Consider the following 17,836-nt stretch of genomic DNA (forward strand, 5'->3'; position numbering starts at 1 on the left):
TCTTGTTTTGCCTTATATATATATTACTCTCAATCTGGGCAACTGGTTTTGTCCAAAGCACACATACCTAATTACCATCTCAATCTCTTCATTCTTTTTGATTATACAATAATACCTGTACAACCTTCACCGTGGCTACACTCGGGATCAGCGTTTTACCGGCACCTTACGCCAACTCGGTGCATTCCTCCCCTCAGTGTCATTCACTTTCGGGCTATCAAATCACCCACCATAATATTCACTCGGCTGCCTCCCCCTCTCTCTCGCGCCCCAAACCCACGGTGCTCTTGGAGAGAGGGGGCCCTACGTCATGCGCCAGTGTACAGCGTCTGACGAACAGCAGTGACGCTGAAATGCCCGTGTCGCACAACCGTTCCCTTTCGGGCTCCTCGTCTGATGACCTTTCCCCGACTCCTACGGCAGCAACATCAACAGAAGAATCCCACAGTCCGGTTGACAAGAAGAGGAAGACACCGGCAGACAGTGAGTCTCCCGAGACGCGGGACTCTGAGCGTCCTCGGCCGGTCTCCTGGCCTTCGGGGCCCGTGGAACCTCCGACGCAGCTTCCTCCAATTGCTATGCCTTCCATCCTGAACCCGGCCAAGGGGGCATCTCATGTCCGCATGCCATCCTCTCCCACCCCACGTTTCGCCCATCCGTCGTCGGCCCACCCGGCCAAACGGCTCTCGCTGTCCCCAGGATCGCAGCACCGCTCGATGACCACACCTATCTCGAGCAGCTATCCCGGAAAGCTGAGCACAAATAACTCTCCCTTGGCACAAGAGTCCCGGTCCGGTGTGTACAGCACGCCTGGATCACCACTGACCTTGGACCCTCCGATAATGTCTGCCGCAGCGCCAACATCGACCTCTGTCCACTCTACGCCAACCTTCCACAGCCGGCGGATCAGTGCGAACCCAACTCCCAACCCAAGTCCGCAAGAAACAACCGCCAGCACTCCCCAGTCCATCTACAGCCACTTTGGACGGTCGTCCCCTTCCTTGTCTGGGCAATCGCAGGTGCCACCCATGATGCATCCTTCGCCCTACGGGACACCCGACTCTGCCAGCCGTTTCCCACATGCGATGGGGGGCCATCGCTACCCCACAGAGCCCCCGATGGGTATGCAGCCGGACCAGAACGGCGCATTGATTCCGTGCGTGTTGGACCTCAAGTCCGGCTCCTCGAGCCAGGCAGAGAAGCGCAAGGCCAACAGCGATGCGTCGCGCCGGTTCCGCAACCGCAAGCGGAATGAGCTGCAGATGGAGCAGAAGATTACTGCCCAACAGGAGGAGATGCGCAAGCAGGCAGACCTCCTGCATCGCCAAACCCAAGAAATCCAGGCCCTAGCGCAGGAACGCGAGTACTACCGTTCCGAGCGGGATTTTTACCGGGAACAACTCGGTCGCGTGCTCCCGCCCAGCCAGCTTCCTGCACGCCCAGCCTCACCTCGGGCACTGTCGTCCGCCATGGAAAAGCCCGGCAATGAGTCGGTGTGGCAGCAGGGTGCAGCACCCGCGACAAGCCTTCCGGCCCCCATTCCCGCCACGAGGGCGCCAGGCACATGGACGACGGCGCCATCCGCATACACTACCGCTCCATCCGCGAACACCGCGGAGGAGCCGGCCCGATCATTGCCTCAGATCTCCGCGACCTGGGCACGGTCCTAATCGTCTTCGTTTCGTTTTGCACTCTTGAAAAGCACCTTTTCTGGTCTTCCATTCGATATATTACCTTTTTTTTTTTTTTCTTCTGACCTTAGAAGACTTTCTGCTGCATGTCTTGAAGACGCCGGAAAGCCGTTGACTTTCGACCCTATTAATATTTTGGTTCTGCAATGTTGGAGGACAGTACAGATTGCAAGCAACTGATGCCACCCAGCGTGGCTTTGGTGTTCAAAAGCGCGGGTCTTTACGCACATATTTCACTTTATTCCTTTTTTATTCCTCTATATTTCTTGTTTTATAATTTTGTCCGCTGTTTTTGTTTTGCATCCCAATGTTGGGCTTGGAGTTGGTATTCTGTTTTCTAGAGTTATTTCGGTGTTGAGGTTAGACTTGATGCGAAGCCAGCGACTGGTGACGACAGAACAATACACGATAGATACAATTTTTTACAACTTTTCTTTTATTATTTCTGGTTTTCTTGAATTATGCCTTTTGGACGTGTCTGACAGGGCCCTGAAACATCACTGAGACTGCGACATCGGTGGGTGCGTGGGATACCGACGAGGCTGGTTAAACTCGTGCATTGAGTCGGTGTACTCCGTAGTAAGTACTCCGAGTACTGTATGTATCTGCTTGTCGCCCCTTTCGGAAGAGTTCTAGGGCTGCTGATCGCGGCTTGAGAGATCCACCGGCTAAGGCTAACGGCTCTGCAGTCGATTTCCTCTGATTCTTATCTGCGCAGATATCAGAACTACTGACTCTACTCCTCTACTTCTTGTAGAGTCTATTAAGAATTGATATATTTAATATCATCCTCTTGCCAGTCATTGAATTATCTCTTCCCACGTGGCCGCCTCCGGCCTATCAGGCACCTCCGCCGCTCCACGTTGAGCCTGACGCGCATCTCCCATCATCCCACGGTCATGTTCAAAGTCCTCGGATTCTCCCGCTATCCTACCCGTCTGTCCGTCATTATTAACCTACGGCGGACCGTTTAATCAAGACGTGATCTTCCGATATCGCTGGTGTGGGTTCTATCTGAAACTCGGTTAGATGACGATGAGCGATTCGCTATATCAGGGCCGTCCGGTCCCTGAGGACCGCATGGGGGACATGGAAAAGGGCGAGTACTTCTACGGCACTTTTCGCGGTGATCAGAGTGAAAAAAGTGCGGAACAGGAACGGTCATTCGGAGTGCGTGTCATGATGAGCATCGCTGCGCTTATTCTGCTCTCGTTGGGCTTTTCGTGAGTTTCCTGCGGTCTTGTTGAAGAACGACATGCTAAATTGAAATGGATCAGGGTCACTGGAAAACCAGTCCCAACCACGACCTCTGACCAATCCTCCTGCGACACTGTCGACGGGGGATACCAATGCTTCTCCAATGTCTCCCATCACTGGGGACAGTACTCTCCCTACTTCGCCGTAGAGAGCCAGTCCGGCCTCTCTGGTGACGTCCCCTCAGAGTGCCAAATTACCTTTGCGAATATACTCTCGCGACATGGAGCTCGGTACCCAACAGCATCCAAGAGCTACAAGTATTCATCCCTCATCAAGAATATCCAGAAAAACGCGACCTCGTTTCCGGATAAGTATGCCTTCCTCGAGACATACGAGTATAATCTAGGCGAAGACGACCTGACCCAATTCGGCGAAAACCAACTCGTCAACTCGGGAATCAAATTCTACAACCGCTACGAAAACCTCACAAGAAACATCGTCCCGTTCATCCGCGCATCCGGCTCAGACCGCGTCATCGCCTCCGGCGAGAAATTCATCGAGGGCTTCCAATCTGCTAAGGCCCAAGACCCTCACGCCAAAAACCAAACAACCCCCACCGTCAACGTCGTCATCGCCGAAGGCTCCCAATACAACAACACCCTCGACCACAGCATCTGCATGAGCTTCGAGAACAACGACGACTTCGAAGACCAGGTCGCCGATAACTTCACTACCCTCATCACCCCCTCCATCCGCAAGCGCCTCGAGGCCGACCTCCCAGGAACATCCCTCTCAGACTCCAACATCATCAACCTCATGGACATGTGCGCCTTCGACACCGTCGCCCGTACCGCAGACGGCAGCAGCCTCTCCCCCTTCTGCAACATCTTCTCCGCCGAAGAATGGCGCCAGTACAACTACCTCAACAGCCTCAAGAAATACTACGGCTACGGTGCAGGGAATCCCCTCGGACCCGCCCAAGGCATCGGCTACACAAACGAGCTCATCGCCCGTCTAACCCATACCCCGGTGCACGACCACACGAGTACAAACCGCACCCTCGACTCGAACCCCAACACTTTCCCACTAAACACAAACCTGTACGCGGACTTCGGGCACGACAACGGTATGATCTCGATTTTCTTCGCCCTGGGCCTGTACAATAGCACGCAGGACCTCTTGCAGGATACCATTGAATCCGCGAGGGACGCAGGCGGGTACTCGGCGTCGTGGGCTGTGCCGTTTGCTGCGCGCGCGTATATCGAGATGATGCAGTGCGGGTCGGCGGAGACGGAGCCGCTTGTCCGTGTGCTTGTTAACGACAGAGTCGTGCCGTTGCATGGGTGTAAGACTGATGAGCTGGGGAGGTGTCGGAGGGATGAGTTTGTGAGGGGACTGGGGTATGCGAGGTCTGGGGGAAATTGGGGGAGCTGTTTCAAGTGATTTTTATTGACCATGGAAAAGGGCATCAGGTGCTGTGTTGATGGGTTGATGCAGTTATGTTATACATAATACCTATCATAGTTTTGGACATTACTTTGGAAATATCATTTCGGTTTTGTCGAGCATCTTCATGTCGGATCGTATTCAATAATAGAATGCATAAACGCTATTATATAAACATATCAGTACCATGCTACCCTAACTCGCACCCAGTCACACCCATCACTCCCGACCCTCCCCAGACCGAACTGTCTTCTCCGTCTTCTTACTCCCATACGCTACAGCAATGCCACATTAGCCATCCAAACCCTTCGAAACAAAAAAAGAATTTAAGACTCACTCCGATCCCAAAGCACATAAGACGTAACCAGGAAAATCGGCAGCGCCACGATCGTCGACGTCCATCTGCGTTCACCACCCAGTTAGCATCCTTATTCCCCCATATCCATATCCATACTCCAGTATCCACAAGATCAAACCCTAGTAAATAAAAAAAGAAGGGGAAGCAAGAAGAGAAAGAAGAGGAATACCGTCTCGCAGCAGTCTTATATTCCCTAGTCTGTCTGATATCAATTGGTTGACGGGGATGCGGGTGCGGATGGGCTCGCGGGTGTGGTGTAGTGTTGGGTGTTATGACGCGGGGTTTTGGGGACATTTTTCCTTATTTCTTTTCTCTTTCTTTTGTTGGATGTGGTGTTATTTATTTGTCGGATGTTGGTTGTCTGGATTGGTAGTTGCCCCTAAGATTCAGTTAGCGAATGTAAAGGATCTTGGATGGATGGCTTGCTGTTTGATACGTAGGGATGTGCTACCTTTTATTTCTCTATTCAGAAAGAAGTTCGTAACATGTAATACTTATAGAACATGAGGGCTTAATTCTCGTCGACCTCGACATCGCAGTGGGAGAGCAATCGTCGCACTATACCTATTTCGTACATCACATGACTCAGATCACGTGAACACTACAAATAAACAGTCCAGTTCAGTCCAGTATAGCAAAGCAATTAATTCGATAAACCAAACCAAACCGAGATAAATTATATATAAAACAGACAAAGGAGACTCTGACGAACTAAATCAACAATCAAACAGACCAATCAATGCTACCAGCCACACACACACAACCAACCCGACTCTTGCAATTTAATATTTGTAGAAAGGATCTCTGGGATGAACTGGAGATCGAAACGGCTACTATTAGTGTAATCAAACAAGAAGGAAGCCCGTTCGATGCTGAGGGTGTAATGTGGACAGCCAATGCGATCGCGGGCGCGATGCTGGCCGGAAAGCCGGGTTCCAGCTCAGAATACGATAAGCCTCGGTCAAAACTCCTCCGAAGCGTGGATCGCATCAAGCCGGAATAAGGATGGTGCTGTAGTGGTCGCATCGCGACCGGCCTCGGCACGTAAAACCTCATAATTGGAAGACTTGTGCACACAACTAGATGCCCGCAATGTCCCACCAATTGCCCGTAGCGCGACGGCGGGGCCGCCGACCGGGGGTATCGTTTGCTCCCTGCCCAGTCGCCTGATCATCATCAGCGGTGGCCGCCTCGGATTCTGAGAGCTTCTGTTTCTTAGCCGGGGGTGCCTCATCTGGATTATCTTCAGCCGCCGAGAGATTGCGTTTTCTTGGTGGACTTGGAGTGTCATGGTCGAGAGTCTTATGTTCATTGTGCATTTGATGTGGTAGACCAGTACTGGGGGTTTCAAGATTAGGATCATCATCTATTTCCTGTCTTGGTTTCTTGGGAGGTTCGGCATTCGTGCCGTTATTCCCAGCATCGATAGCAGCGGCGATACCCTTTCCGAATTTCAATTTAATCTTCATCGATTTCTTATCGGGTGACTCGGGTGCAGACGCTTGAGCCGATGTTCCCGGTGCCGTAGCGCGACGGCGCCGTCGCTGCTTGGGCTGATAGTCCGAGCTTTCCTCATTCGGTGGCACCTGAGTCCGGCGTCGCCTGCGGACCTTCTCGACCGGCTTAGGCGTTTCCTTCGGGATTTCTGGTTTAGAAGGGTGTTGGGCAATCTTAGCACGGATATCTGCGGCCTGCATCGATCGATCGACGGGAATACCAATCCGGCGCGCCTCCTCGCGGGCCAGTATTCTCTCCCTTACTTCGTCGACATCTTCGTAGTAAAATGTGAATTGGCTATTTCGGGGGAGGTTGCGCTCTCCGATGCGTGGGGGGAAGCCGAAAATGCGGTCTTTGTCGAGCTGTTCGCGAGACTTCAACCGGATTGGTGGTAGCGGGAGCTTTGAGTCGCCATAGGTGTTGTTTGGGCGATACACTTCAGAGTCAGAAGGTACCAGAAGGTACTCCTCTCCATGCTCGTTGACAAAACCGGTGTGTTTCCAGCCTTTCTCGTCCGTCCACGGTTGCGAGATTTGCTTACTTTTCTTTGTAACACCTGGTTTACTTGTCGCTGCTGTCGCCGGGGTCGCGGCCGCCGTAGCCTTACCCTTACGTGTCGATATTGACGGAGCGTTCTGTTGTTCTTTCTTGGCGTAATACTCCTTGCGTAACTGGGAAAGCTGGGTTTTGGCATCTGGGGTCGGTTTGAAACTTGGTGACACGGCTTCCACGGCTAATTCGAACAACCGTTGGGCAACAAGTGCCAGATCGGGATGAACGGTTCCGTTTAATTCACCAGACTGTGAATCAGCTCTGGCAGAAGCGCCTCTCTTTCGGCGGTATCTCTTTTCTGACTCGAAGGACTCCATCGCACGCATCGTAGGCTTCCTATTTCTTCGTGAAATCCGGGCGGTTGCCGAGCTTTTCGGTGATGCTTGACCGTCCATTTGACCGTCGACATATACCTCCGTGTCGTTGTCGGATTGAATACTGTCCGGAGAATGCAATGCACTATCTGGCACTTCTGGTTCACGAGTTCCGTTCACCTCCTGGGGAACTCCACGTCTTCTAGTCGTAGATCGCAATGGAGTAGCATTAGTAGAGTCTGCGGCGGTTTCTTGATTTTTCCTTGCGGACTTGCGGTCACGACGGGTGCTTGACGGCGGTAATGGAGTAGCAGATGTTGCATTGTTTTGCTCTTTGAGGGCCTTCTCGGTGTTCTTCTGTCGAGGTCCACGAGCAGACATCTTCGAGATTTTGGCATTGGCTTCGGCTGCTGCATTCTTCGACTTGCGTCCTGGACGCGGCGTAGTTATTTGAGTCTGGTCAGGGGTGTTTTCAACGCCTCCAGCTTCCTTTAGTTTAGCTGGCATGGACTTTCGCGTTTTGCGGTTGCCTTCAGTCACGGAGGTTTCCAGTGCGGGTGCTTTGTCAGGCTTGTCTTTCTTTGATTCAGCCACCTCTGTCTCAGTCACAAAATGACGCGCATTCTCAAGAAAGGCGTGTAGATTAGACTGTTTCGCAGACTGAGAGTTGCGTTTTCCATTAGATGCCGGAGTAGCGGTCTCGGCCGTGTCGCCATTTGGACCGTCGGGCTTATGATTCCGTGCGTGATTTACGGCGACAAAGCCGGATGTTGTTACCTGAGGAGCACTAAATGAGTCATTCTGATTTGGCGTCTCAGGCACATCCTGCGACATTTGCGAAGCCTTGTCATCACCGTCCACTGACTGCTGTGTCCTCCGGCGTTTCCCAGGGATTGGCTTTTCAAAGGTGGTAGTGAGGGGGGTAGTAGGGAGAGATTGAGACTGAGATGTTTGAGACATGAAGGACTCGTTGGTATCAGGTTCTTGCGTTGCTATGCGGGAAGCACGCGAAGAACTACGCCGGGAATTCTGATAAGGTTAGCGATGATTCAACACAGGCAGAGTACAAAGCCAAGAGTATAGAGTAAGGCTCCGATCGGGAAAGAATGGATATAGCGAGGGAGATAGTAAAGCGAAGAATATCATGAGGATGGACCTACAGAAGGGTGTTCCATGAGAACTGCGCTACCTTCCGGGGGAAAAGATGCTCTGCCGACCACTGTTTAATTTATTAGCATTCAGCCCTCCAAATAATGCAGACGCAGCAAACGCGATGCATATGCATATCCCCGGGAGTCGAGTAGGGCGTATGATCCTAACCCTCGACCGGGAACCAACAACCACATGGTCTTACTTTTATATCCAGCCTTTCCAAGGTAATATCCTCCTCCTATTCTATTATTGAAAATCGCCAGAGTATTGTTATCGCTTTGGGTTATTCGAACACAATTCAACTCGTTCAGCGGCAAGGTTAGGCAAACGGATAAAGAGTGTCACGCAGGGGGAATCGCTCGACTCGAAACCGAATTCGGGAAATTGTTATGTCGTAGAAGCCTTCTAAACTCAATAGAAACAGCATGTGAGTTGAGCCGAACGAAAAGGAGTGGTCAAAGGAGAGAATAAGCAATAACCGCAGCTCCGCCGGTAGCAACAAGGGCTCGGTGTACGCAGCCCGCCACCACCATCGCGATAACAATAATAACCCAACGTACCAGTGTAAAAAAATAATATCCAAGCCACTCAAGACGAGAGAATAGTCGAAAAAGCGACACGAAAAGAAATGTAGGGAGCGTCGGTGAGGTGGAGGGAGGAAGGAGTTAGGGAACGCAAAGTCGACTGACTGTTCGGCGGACGCAGGAGAGGCCTCGTCAGGGCCTAGCAGAACACCACGTATGGCATGATACGGGGGGGGGGATAAAACACAGCGATCAAGGTAAGTGGAAGAATAAAGAGAATAAAATGTATTTTTATGGTTTATTGAGGAGGGTGGGAGGCAAAGACGGGGGAGTAGGCTGGTAACAGGGCCCGTTGGAAGGAGAAGAAGCGCCGGCGGGCGTCTGGAGCAGCGCCGGATGGGCAATTAGGGCTTGCGCTGGCGGCGTCTGGTCACGGGACTGCCGCTAGCCCCAAAACAGATAGCCCGCTTGAGCCTCCGCCGGCAGAACAACAGCCACGTCTCTCTACTACCTCTACTTGTCTTCCGTTGTCTTGTTTTGTATAGGCAGTCAAAATGCACCTGTGGCATTCTCTTCAGCTCTGTCTTCTCGCCGCCGCTATTTCTGCGCGCGCTGCTTCGACATGGGGCTACACTGATGCCACCGTGTCAGTTCAGACCAAGGGCGCCGGCGTCGGGTCGGGCTTTAAGCAGGAGTATGTTTGCTTTCCATAATTTCTTAATTTTTTTTATGCTAATCAAGACATAGAATTCCAGACAACAAACCCCTCGCGACCCCCGTCTCTCTCGGAAGCTTGGATACCCTCCGCGTGACGCTGACGGCCCAGGAAGGTCGATCTCCGAAGCGGGCGCATCAAGTCTTCCTCCTCCTCAACGACCCCGAGACTGGCTTGGATATTTCATACCCGTTTAATGTGAAGGACAATGGCAAGTCGAGAGTAGATCTGGTGAGTACCGACCGCGACAACAAGTGTTATTCCCCCCCCCGGCGCAGTAGCTGACATGCCGCTGGATAGACCCAAAAGGACCTCCCGATCCAATTCCTTTCCCTTTCCCAGCCTGTTGACGCCCGTCTCCTCATTGGATCCTTTGGCACCTCGGAAGCATACAATGAGCCCGCGTTCCAGCTGTTGATTACCCGCAACCCCGACGAACCAGTCCCGACAGTTGAGGTGTCGCGGTACGGCAAGCTGCCCGAGATCCACCATATCTTCAAGGAGGACCCCAAGAACCCACCGATTGCTGTTACACTTGGTTTCCTGGGCGTGACTCTGACTGCTATTCCGATCCTCGCGGGTGTGGTAAGTGCTGGACAATCGATTTTCCCCGGTCGGATTGATGCTAATCTGCTCCAGTGGCTCTTCCTCGGCGTTAACCTCAACCATCTCCCTACCGCACTCAAGTCCGCTCCTGTTCCCCACGCTGTCTTCCTCGGATCCTTGATTTCGATCGAAGGAATCTTCTTCCTGTACTATACCTCTTGGAACATCTTCCAGCTGCTCCCCGCCGTTGCTGCGGCTGGTGCTGTTGCATTTGTCAGTGGTAGCCGTGCATTGGGTGAGGTTCAGGGACGGCGACTTGCGGGTCTCCGGTAGATGTGTCATTGTTGAGAAGGGATGTGATTGTCACTCTATGCCACCACTGCATGTACTACAATCCTGGAGATTAGATTACTGTAGCCTTTCAGCGAACGTAAAAGCATTTTTCATAAACGTATTCCATATTCTGTATATAGTAGTGTAGTAGCAACCCTAACAAAACAAACCTGACGTCACTCGCAGTTTCCTAATCGGGCTAGTTTGGTTGGCGGGTCGCCGCCGAAGATTATCTCCGGCTCTATTATTTCTCTCTTAACAACACCATCGGATCCTATCCTCGCCCCAAAGCAACAATCCACAGCTATCTGTTTGTCCTGCATACTCACAATGGGCTCAGCATCGTCAAAGCCGGCCAGATCGGCAGCAAACGCAGTCTCCCGACGCCAGTATCCCAAGCAACCAACCGCCCCTCCGACAGCCGCTCCGAGCGCAGCAGCAAAAGCAGCGCAACCACAAACCAGACCACAAGCTCCTCCTCATCTTGAGAGGGAGCCTGAACCAAGTCAAGGTCCTATATATCATCCAAAGGAGCGGCCAGCTGGCGTGAAGTCAAGCGGTACGTTGTAATTGCGCCGAGTCGAAGCGCAACCATCCTCATTGTTACCTACAATTCCCATCTTCTAAGGACTATCTAGCTAACTATTCAACCAACACAGCAATCGACCTCGACGGCCGCGACCCCGACTTCGCCGCCTCCCTCCGCCACATCGGCCCCGTAAACCCAGCGCCCACATTCTCCCCTTCTAGCACCTTCCAACCACGCCCCGGCACACAACCCACCCAAACCATCTTCCCCCAAGCATCCTCCAACTCAGCGCTCCTCGTATTCAACGCTCGCCAGCAAATTGCCAGAGCTGCAGAGAAAGAAGCGGAGCAGGTCGGAAAGCCGAGTTTCGCGGGAAGGCAGTTTTTGGATGCGTTGACGATTAGGCAGGCGATTTCGATGCGGGATAGGCAGGGTTTGGGGGCGGAGGAGATTGAGGCGATATTGAGGTTGAGGAACGGTGTTGTGGAGAGGTTAGGGAGGAAGGGGATTATTGGGGAGATTCAGTGATCTGTGGTTACTGCATCTTTGGTGGTTGGTGGTCTGTACGATATGCATGTGAAAAATGGTTGGATAGCATGTTATGTACTCTACTCTGTATACCCATAAACAGGATTGAAATTTATTGTTTTCTGTGGACTGATATAGTTGCAATGTTACTACGTTGGCAGTTTGCCCTGTTTGCGAGTTACACATTATGCTCGCAGACGAAGAACTGCTCCAGAAATCCAACATCATTTGCCATATACCAACCATGGCCGATAAAAATATCACCCTGAACAACAACCTAGTCGCAAGCCTCTAGCATCCTCAACTCCGCTGGTATATCAAATCTCCCCTGGACAGCTATCTTTTAACCATCTACGGGGTTCCTGCCTTTGTCGATGTCAGTAACCCAACTTTTCTCAAATTAATCTACCAAAACAGCCTCGTCCTGTCTTCTGAATGCCTGTCCCGGTCTTATCCCTGTCCAAAACGCCCAGCGGATTGCCATTTCCCAAACGGATTTCAAAAGCCGCCTCGCGAGCATCTGTATTTGAACAGCGACAAGAAGCTGGCGGTCTGCATATACGGTAAATTTGACGTCCTATGGGAACTCCCTGGCTTTCAACTCCCTTTGTCCGACTCAGATACAAGAACCCCGGTATCTGGAGTCCCTCGGATCCTCGCCTCCCAAAAGATGTCCTAGGCCGCGGTGAAGGGCGTCTCTCACCAGGGTTCGAGTTCCTGTGGATCCCAAGTCCTACTAAATACTGCGAGGCGGTTATTCTCTTGCTTTGTCGAGATTCAGATACGAATTACGAGTTTTTTTTTTTTTTTTTTTTGGATTGCGACGATTATATTTTGGAGTTCTTGGATGATGGATCGGAATCTTTCTGTGAGGAGGATTTGGGGATGGAGTTTAGGGACTTTTGATGTATACCGTCGTCGTAAGGAGTGCAGATGCCTTCATCCACCTGACGAGAGGGAGAAAATACACCTATTACTGACAATAACCTGAAACCTGGAGGTAAAGTGCTCCTAAACTGCTGTCATATCGGAACTTAAACCGATTCTGCACAGAAACTTCCAGAGTGAGTGGCTTTAGGCGTATGCCTTGATACAGAAATTCCTGACGTCCTACGTCATTTTGCACACACCAGATGTGTAAAAGTAAGTATTACCCTCTTCTGGGATACTATGCAATTTGACAACGACTAAGGGCATGGGTCAGGTTGATAAGTCGTCTGCGAGATTGTTTACGGAAACAAGACCAAGAAAATGGCCAGCGTTCCTTTTGAACAACGGGTAAGAATAAGTTGGCCAAAAAAAAAAAAAAAAACTGAACAGAATACGATAGCATTTCTAGTGCTACTGAGCCGTCTTTGGTATATCGTTGCGGTGAGCAATAATAAGACATGTATATCAAGACATCGGATCTTCTACGACCAACACACGAAGACATGCATATGATAGATCCGATAATCAAGCGTTCTATGAACCCAACATTACAAGTATTCCCGCCTAAGTTATCTTCAACGTTCTCCACATGCCAATTTTGTCAACATTTTTCCTGCTTATCGGAAACCTTGAAAGATGAAACGTGGACATCTGCGGCAGTGCCTGTGCGGCGATTGATTTTGCACATTGCTTACCCTGCGTACTGCCATATAGTGGACCCCCATTCTCCGTTGCAAGCGCCATTGATCAAGCACCAGAGACGTTGCATTTTGCGGGCAAATCTCCATTTCAATTCTGTGAAAGCTACAACGATATGAAGCCCAGCAGGAGGACCTTAGCAGATTTCTGTATAGACTGTTGGACCAGTTGCTGGAGGCATTTTGGCGAGGTGAAAACGGGGACTTGGTTTGGGAGGATGAAGACAATCTTGTGCAACTAGTAATTGTCTATGATTAGTTTAACACCTTCGTCGATGCGGATTGAATTCACGAATGGAATAGTCGGGGCTGTTGTCTTGCGCTACTTTTTGGGCGAGGCAGACTACAAGCCGACCTTGCCGTTGGATCTGATGACGACGACTGCATTCTTTTCCATTGGGGCTGTGAGAGAAGGCTTACTTCTACAAAGTATGTAACAACGCTGCTTCGACTAGGAAGTCGACGTTGCTCGTTACATCTCGGCGACTCGGTCGGCGCTTATTAGTGCCATGAGGAGATTTTACAGGCTATTGTAGTACATTGTTTGAGATTGTCATACTGATTGTGCCCATTGTCGAGTACAATACAAAGATTGGTATCGCTAGGCGAATAAGCATAACGTTCTGACTAACGAGTATTGTACATAGCACAGGCGGTGTCAATCCATGCAGGGTCTGACACGCTGTACTCGAATACGAGCAGGTCAGTGCTGGCACAGTACAAAGGGCAGAGTAGGGGCCAGTACTCCATACAGCTACTCCAAACTCGTACTCGGAGTGCACTTGGAATCGTCGAGTAGGAACTAGGGAGACACTCGGCGCATAAATCACACCATAAGACATTAAGATAGACATGCGCCTACTGCATCGGTAATGCTCCGTCAAGGCCGACGGAATACTCCGTCAGCCGAGACAAAGTCGCAGAAAGCCAAGAATAAACCGAAGATGGCAGAGGGTTCCGGCGAAGCCGCTGCAATGTGACAGGAACGTGGCTGCTGGTAAGCACCGATTGAGTATCTGCGGGGATGCTCGTATTAACGGAGTAGGTGAGATGTAGGGTCTCAAAGAACGTGACCTGCACTTACTAAAAAAGGCAATTCGGGCAGAGGACGATGTCATGATTGGTCCGAGCGAGTTATTTCTGGTGCCTGTTCTTGGCTAGTGGAGTACTCCATATTGAGACATTGAACAGGATTATAGAGTGAATGGATTTTATGTCTTACTGTAATCTACAATGTCTGTACTCTATTCTGTACAGGATTGTACAGATAATTGTACTCTTAACAGCACTCAATCCTCGACCCTACAAGTACTTGTACTGTATACAGGACGATGATCGACGGCGATCTGATTCGGGAACGAACCCGTGATCGTCATTCTTGTTGGTGCAAAATTACGAATTGAAGGCGTCACGCACGTAATTGCATTCTCTCTTGCCCCCGTAAATAAACAAGCATATTACATGCCAATGCATAATGGGATTAAGCATAAGACGTGTTATGTATCGTCCCTGAGACCCTTTTTTTAGCGCGCCCCAGCTGAGTCAGATGTCGCGTGAGTGATTCCTTTTTGGGGATGACTCGCGTGTTGATTGGTGGGGAATATCTCCATCGTCATCTGTACAGAGTACACAGTACATAGTAGAGAATAAGATGAGAGTGTAAGTTGTAGAAATAAATACAGCAGAATAGGCATTGGGCTACAGACCGGTACTTGTAAACAACTTGTGTGGAATTGGACTGGACTGTAGATCATGGGAAATACATACACAGGGACGCAGATCAAAGGGTCTGGTAAGGCTGTGTTGGTTCGTATTGTCACACATTACGCCTCCTTCTGACAGATCGAGCCGCACTCTTTCGCTTTCACCTTTCACCTCTTTTATCTTCTTTTTCCCTCCCTCTCTCTCTGTTCTCTCCTCCCTCGACTCTCCTCTCCAGTCTAAGATGATCCCGTCATGCTCCGCAAGTACCTGCCTTCCGTGCCCCCGCTACTCTTCGCCCTCGTCTTCGTGAACGTCCTCTCCTCCAAGTCGCTACATCTCTTGCAACATGTCCAGTCGCTTCCAGTACTCTACTTGGTGCTCTACTCGCCAACGCTGATTCTCTGGGATCTGTTTGTTATATTCGTGTCTCGGGTGCTGCTGGTCTGGCCCGAGACGCGACTACGATGGATTCCATTTCTCTTTGGCGGCTTTATTGCGTACGTCACCCTTCCTCGAGGCTCGTGCTACTCAGATGCTAATTTCTTAGCCTCCTCACATGGTTTGCAGCTGCCGTCCAGTTTGGCTTCTTCTTCGAGACCGGTGCCGAGGTTGAGTGGTCCGCGACCGATAGCTTTGTTCGGGATCCCGCAGCCATGAAGATTCTCATGAGTGGTATTTCCAGCGTCACGGCCGCTGGCACCGTCCTCTTCCTCGCCTCGTTTGTGCTGAGCAGCCGGTTATACTCCATCACCGGCCGCTGGCTCGATTCGCTACGGGATCGGTGCTGGCAAGGCGTGAGAGAGCCGAAGACCCTGCTTCCATTTGCTAAATCCCCAGCCGGTCGACGATGCGCCTTCCAATACCTCCTGCCTCTCACAGCCCTCAGTGTCTCGTTGATATTCCTTGAAGCAACTCGGCCCTCCATCCCGTACGATCACCTTGCGCGAGCTTTGCCGTTGACCATGTTGGATGCTTTTCACAGACCCTCTACGCAGTCGGTGGAGGGCTGTCGACCACCACCCCTTCCCTTCCCTCTGCTACCACAAAGGAAAGGAGGTCCCCCTCCTCATCACCATCATCCGTTCGACTGGGCGTTTGGGAAAGGACCTCCTCCGTTTCCTCCGCCGCCTCCGCCTCCACCGCCGTTGGGTGACTTTGGGGTTCAGCCTTCGTGGTTACCCGAAGATCCTCCGCCAGGTTTTAGCCGTTGGCAGCCCGCACGGGTTCGCGAGGAGGAACATGGTGATCAGCCGCTACAGTGTCCAAGTGGACCGTTCCAATACTACAATCCGCGATCCGATCCTCTGAAGGTTTCCAACTTTGATGATGATATCATGGGGCCCTTGCAGCAGGCCTTCAAGGATAACCCGGTCGATATCAATCACGTGGTATTGTTGACGCTGGAGAGTGGTCGAAAGGAGGTCTTCCCCATGCAGGCTGGAACGCCCATGTATGATTATCTTGTGCAATCGCACGAGGAGAAGGAACGGAAAGATGCGATCGACAGGCTCTCGAAAATGACTCCTGTCGCGCAGATGCTCACAGGCGAATATGCGTTGAACAGCGAAGGAAGAGTGAACGACTTCAGCAACCACAAGTGGCATGACCAGTCGGGACCAGGAATGGGTGGTCTCAACGTCAAGGGTGGGTTGACTGCGAGCACGTTGACTCTGAAGAGTATTCTGGGCAGTCATTGCGGTGTGAGCCCGCTTCCGGTCGATCTCTTGGAAGAGATCAACCTGGAGTTCTACCAGCCTTGTCTCCCGCAGATATTTGAGCTGTTCAATCGACACAAGTCCAGTGAACCCGAGTCGAAGGATGGCGGGTTCCAGGCAGACCAATGGAAGTCCGTCTATGTGCAATCCAGTACAGTTTCATACGACAGACAGGATAAATTGAATGAGGCCATGGGTTTCAACTATTCGATCTCCAGGGAGTCCTTGAGAGATCCTGATTCGAAACATTGGCCACCGGCGACGGGCGAAATCAATTATTTTGGGTATGTATCATCCTCGCTTTAAATGTCTGTCATTGTCTAACAATTGAATAGATATGCGGAATCCGAAACCAAGCCATATCTACGGGATTTGATTTTCGACGCTGCTGAGAACAACACCCGCTTGTTTCTGTCGCATCTGACTAGTTCGACGCATCATCCTTGGCGCACACCAAAATCGTTCCATACCGAACAATATACCGGAAGCGAAGGCAGCGTCGACCATGAATCGATGAATGATTATCTGAATACCGTTCGTTATGTTGATGATTGGTTGGGTGAGATTCTCGGTCTGTTGGATGAGGCTGGAATTGCGAATTCCACTTTGGTGGTGATTATCGGTGATCAGTATGTCTTCTCTTCTCGTTACCCTGTTTGTGTTGTGACTCAGGCTAATCAATTACAGCGGGCAAGCCTTTTCGGAAGATGCCAAGGTCACTGGTACCTTTGAAAACGGACATATCAGTAATTTCCATGTGCCGATTGTGTTCCGACACCCTCATTTGCCTCATATTGACATTTCCGCCAACGCGACATCTCTCGCTATTATCCCGACTATTCTCGATCTCCTCGTTCAGAGCCAGTCTTTGAACGAGAAGGACTCGGCGATTGCATCGTCCCTACTCCCTGAATACCAAGGTCAATCACTACTCCGGCCATTCCACAACCAGCGTCCCGATGACGGCCTAGCGGTGTGGAATTTCGCCTTGATCAACGGTGGAGGTTCAATGCTAGCTATCACAACAGCAAACTCACCCTACCGTCTTATCCTACCACTAAAAGAAGAATTCAACTACCGATTCACACACCTCGGGAAAGACCCCGGGGAGCTCAAGCCACTAGAAGGATGGTCCATGCCACGCTTAGTGGACCGAGTACGCAAGGACCATGGTGAAGAGGCTGCAACCTGGCTTATGGATGCGGAGAGAGTTGGTCGCTGGTGGGTTGATGAGCAGAAGCGGATTTGGGATTATCGTGGGGAGTAACGGTTTTCTTTTTGTTCTTTTTGGGTTATTTGGGCTTGTTTAAACTGAGTAGTGTACAGCATTGCAGTGTATTATCATGCATTTACGGCGTTGTATAGAGATGATTAATGAATTTTGGACTTGGAGCCGGAAGATTCGGA

At 51.0% G+C, this 17,836-nt stretch overlaps 8 protein-coding genes across 8 annotated transcripts; 6 read left to right on the forward strand and 2 right to left on the reverse strand.

Moving 5' to 3' along the window:
* Positions 1 to 353: 353 nt before the first annotated feature.
* ACHE_10887S (uncharacterized protein) lies at positions 354 to 1,670 on the forward strand (the record flags this gene model as incomplete). Its single annotated transcript, XM_043284263.1, has 1 exon — positions 354 to 1,670. The coding sequence occupies one exon, from the start codon at positions 354 to 356 to the stop codon at positions 1,668 to 1,670; it is 1,317 nt and encodes a 438-aa protein (XP_043132007.1).
* Positions 1,671 to 2,720: 1,050 nt separating this feature from the next.
* On the forward strand, positions 2,721 to 4,331 carry ACHE_10888S (histidine phosphatase family protein; the record flags this gene model as incomplete). Its single annotated transcript, XM_043284274.1, has 2 exons — positions 2,721 to 2,914; positions 2,969 to 4,331. 2 exons carry the CDS (start codon positions 2,721 to 2,723, stop codon positions 4,329 to 4,331), a joined length of 1,557 nt encoding a protein of 518 aa, XP_043132008.1.
* A 222-nt stretch (positions 4,332 to 4,553) lies between these two features.
* Positions 4,554 to 4,986, reverse strand: ACHE_10889A (uncharacterized protein; the record flags this gene model as incomplete). Its single annotated transcript, XM_043284285.1, has 3 exons — positions 4,554 to 4,609; positions 4,672 to 4,736; positions 4,862 to 4,986. The coding sequence occupies 3 exons, from the start codon at positions 4,984 to 4,986 to the stop codon at positions 4,554 to 4,556; spliced, it is 246 nt and encodes an 81-aa protein (XP_043132009.1).
* A 785-nt stretch (positions 4,987 to 5,771) lies between these two features.
* Positions 5,772 to 8,230, reverse strand: ACHE_10890A (putative GPI-anchored cell surface glycoprotein; the record flags this gene model as incomplete). Its single annotated transcript, XM_043284297.1, has 2 exons — positions 5,772 to 8,084; positions 8,216 to 8,230. The coding sequence occupies 2 exons, from the start codon at positions 8,228 to 8,230 to the stop codon at positions 5,772 to 5,774; spliced, it is 2,328 nt and encodes a 775-aa protein (XP_043132010.1).
* A 1,055-nt stretch (positions 8,231 to 9,285) lies between these two features.
* Positions 9,286 to 10,325, forward strand: ACHE_10891S (putative oligosaccharyltransferase subunit ribophorin II; the record flags this gene model as incomplete). Its single annotated transcript, XM_043284308.1, has 4 exons — positions 9,286 to 9,425; positions 9,479 to 9,677; positions 9,747 to 10,031; positions 10,086 to 10,325. 4 exons carry the CDS (start codon positions 9,286 to 9,288, stop codon positions 10,323 to 10,325), a joined length of 864 nt encoding a protein of 287 aa, XP_043132011.1.
* Positions 10,326 to 10,655: 330 nt separating this feature from the next.
* ACHE_10892S (uncharacterized protein) lies at positions 10,656 to 11,382 on the forward strand (the record flags this gene model as incomplete). The annotated part of the gene is made up of 2 exons (XM_043284319.1): positions 10,656 to 10,884; positions 10,985 to 11,382. The coding sequence occupies 2 exons, from the start codon at positions 10,656 to 10,658 to the stop codon at positions 11,380 to 11,382; spliced, it is 627 nt and encodes a 208-aa protein (XP_043132012.1).
* Positions 11,383 to 11,961: 579 nt separating this feature from the next.
* On the forward strand, positions 11,962 to 12,288 carry ACHE_10893S (uncharacterized protein; the record flags this gene model as incomplete). The annotated part of the gene is made up of 1 exon (XM_043284330.1): positions 11,962 to 12,288. The coding sequence occupies one exon, from the start codon at positions 11,962 to 11,964 to the stop codon at positions 12,286 to 12,288; it is 327 nt and encodes a 108-aa protein (XP_043132013.1).
* A 2,678-nt stretch (positions 12,289 to 14,966) lies between these two features.
* ACHE_10894S (uncharacterized protein) lies at positions 14,967 to 17,696 on the forward strand (the record flags this gene model as incomplete). The annotated part of the gene is made up of 4 exons (XM_043284341.1): positions 14,967 to 15,211; positions 15,262 to 16,713; positions 16,765 to 17,058; positions 17,117 to 17,696. The coding sequence occupies 4 exons, from the start codon at positions 14,967 to 14,969 to the stop codon at positions 17,694 to 17,696; spliced, it is 2,571 nt and encodes an 856-aa protein (XP_043132014.1).
* Between the last annotated feature and the right edge of the window lie 140 nt (positions 17,697 to 17,836).

This window comes from Aspergillus chevalieri, chromosome 1 (assembly GCF_016861735.1).
Source record: "Aspergillus chevalieri M1 DNA, chromosome 1, nearly complete sequence".
Lineage (NCBI taxonomy): Eukaryota > Fungi > Ascomycota > Eurotiomycetes > Eurotiales > Aspergillaceae > Aspergillus > Aspergillus chevalieri.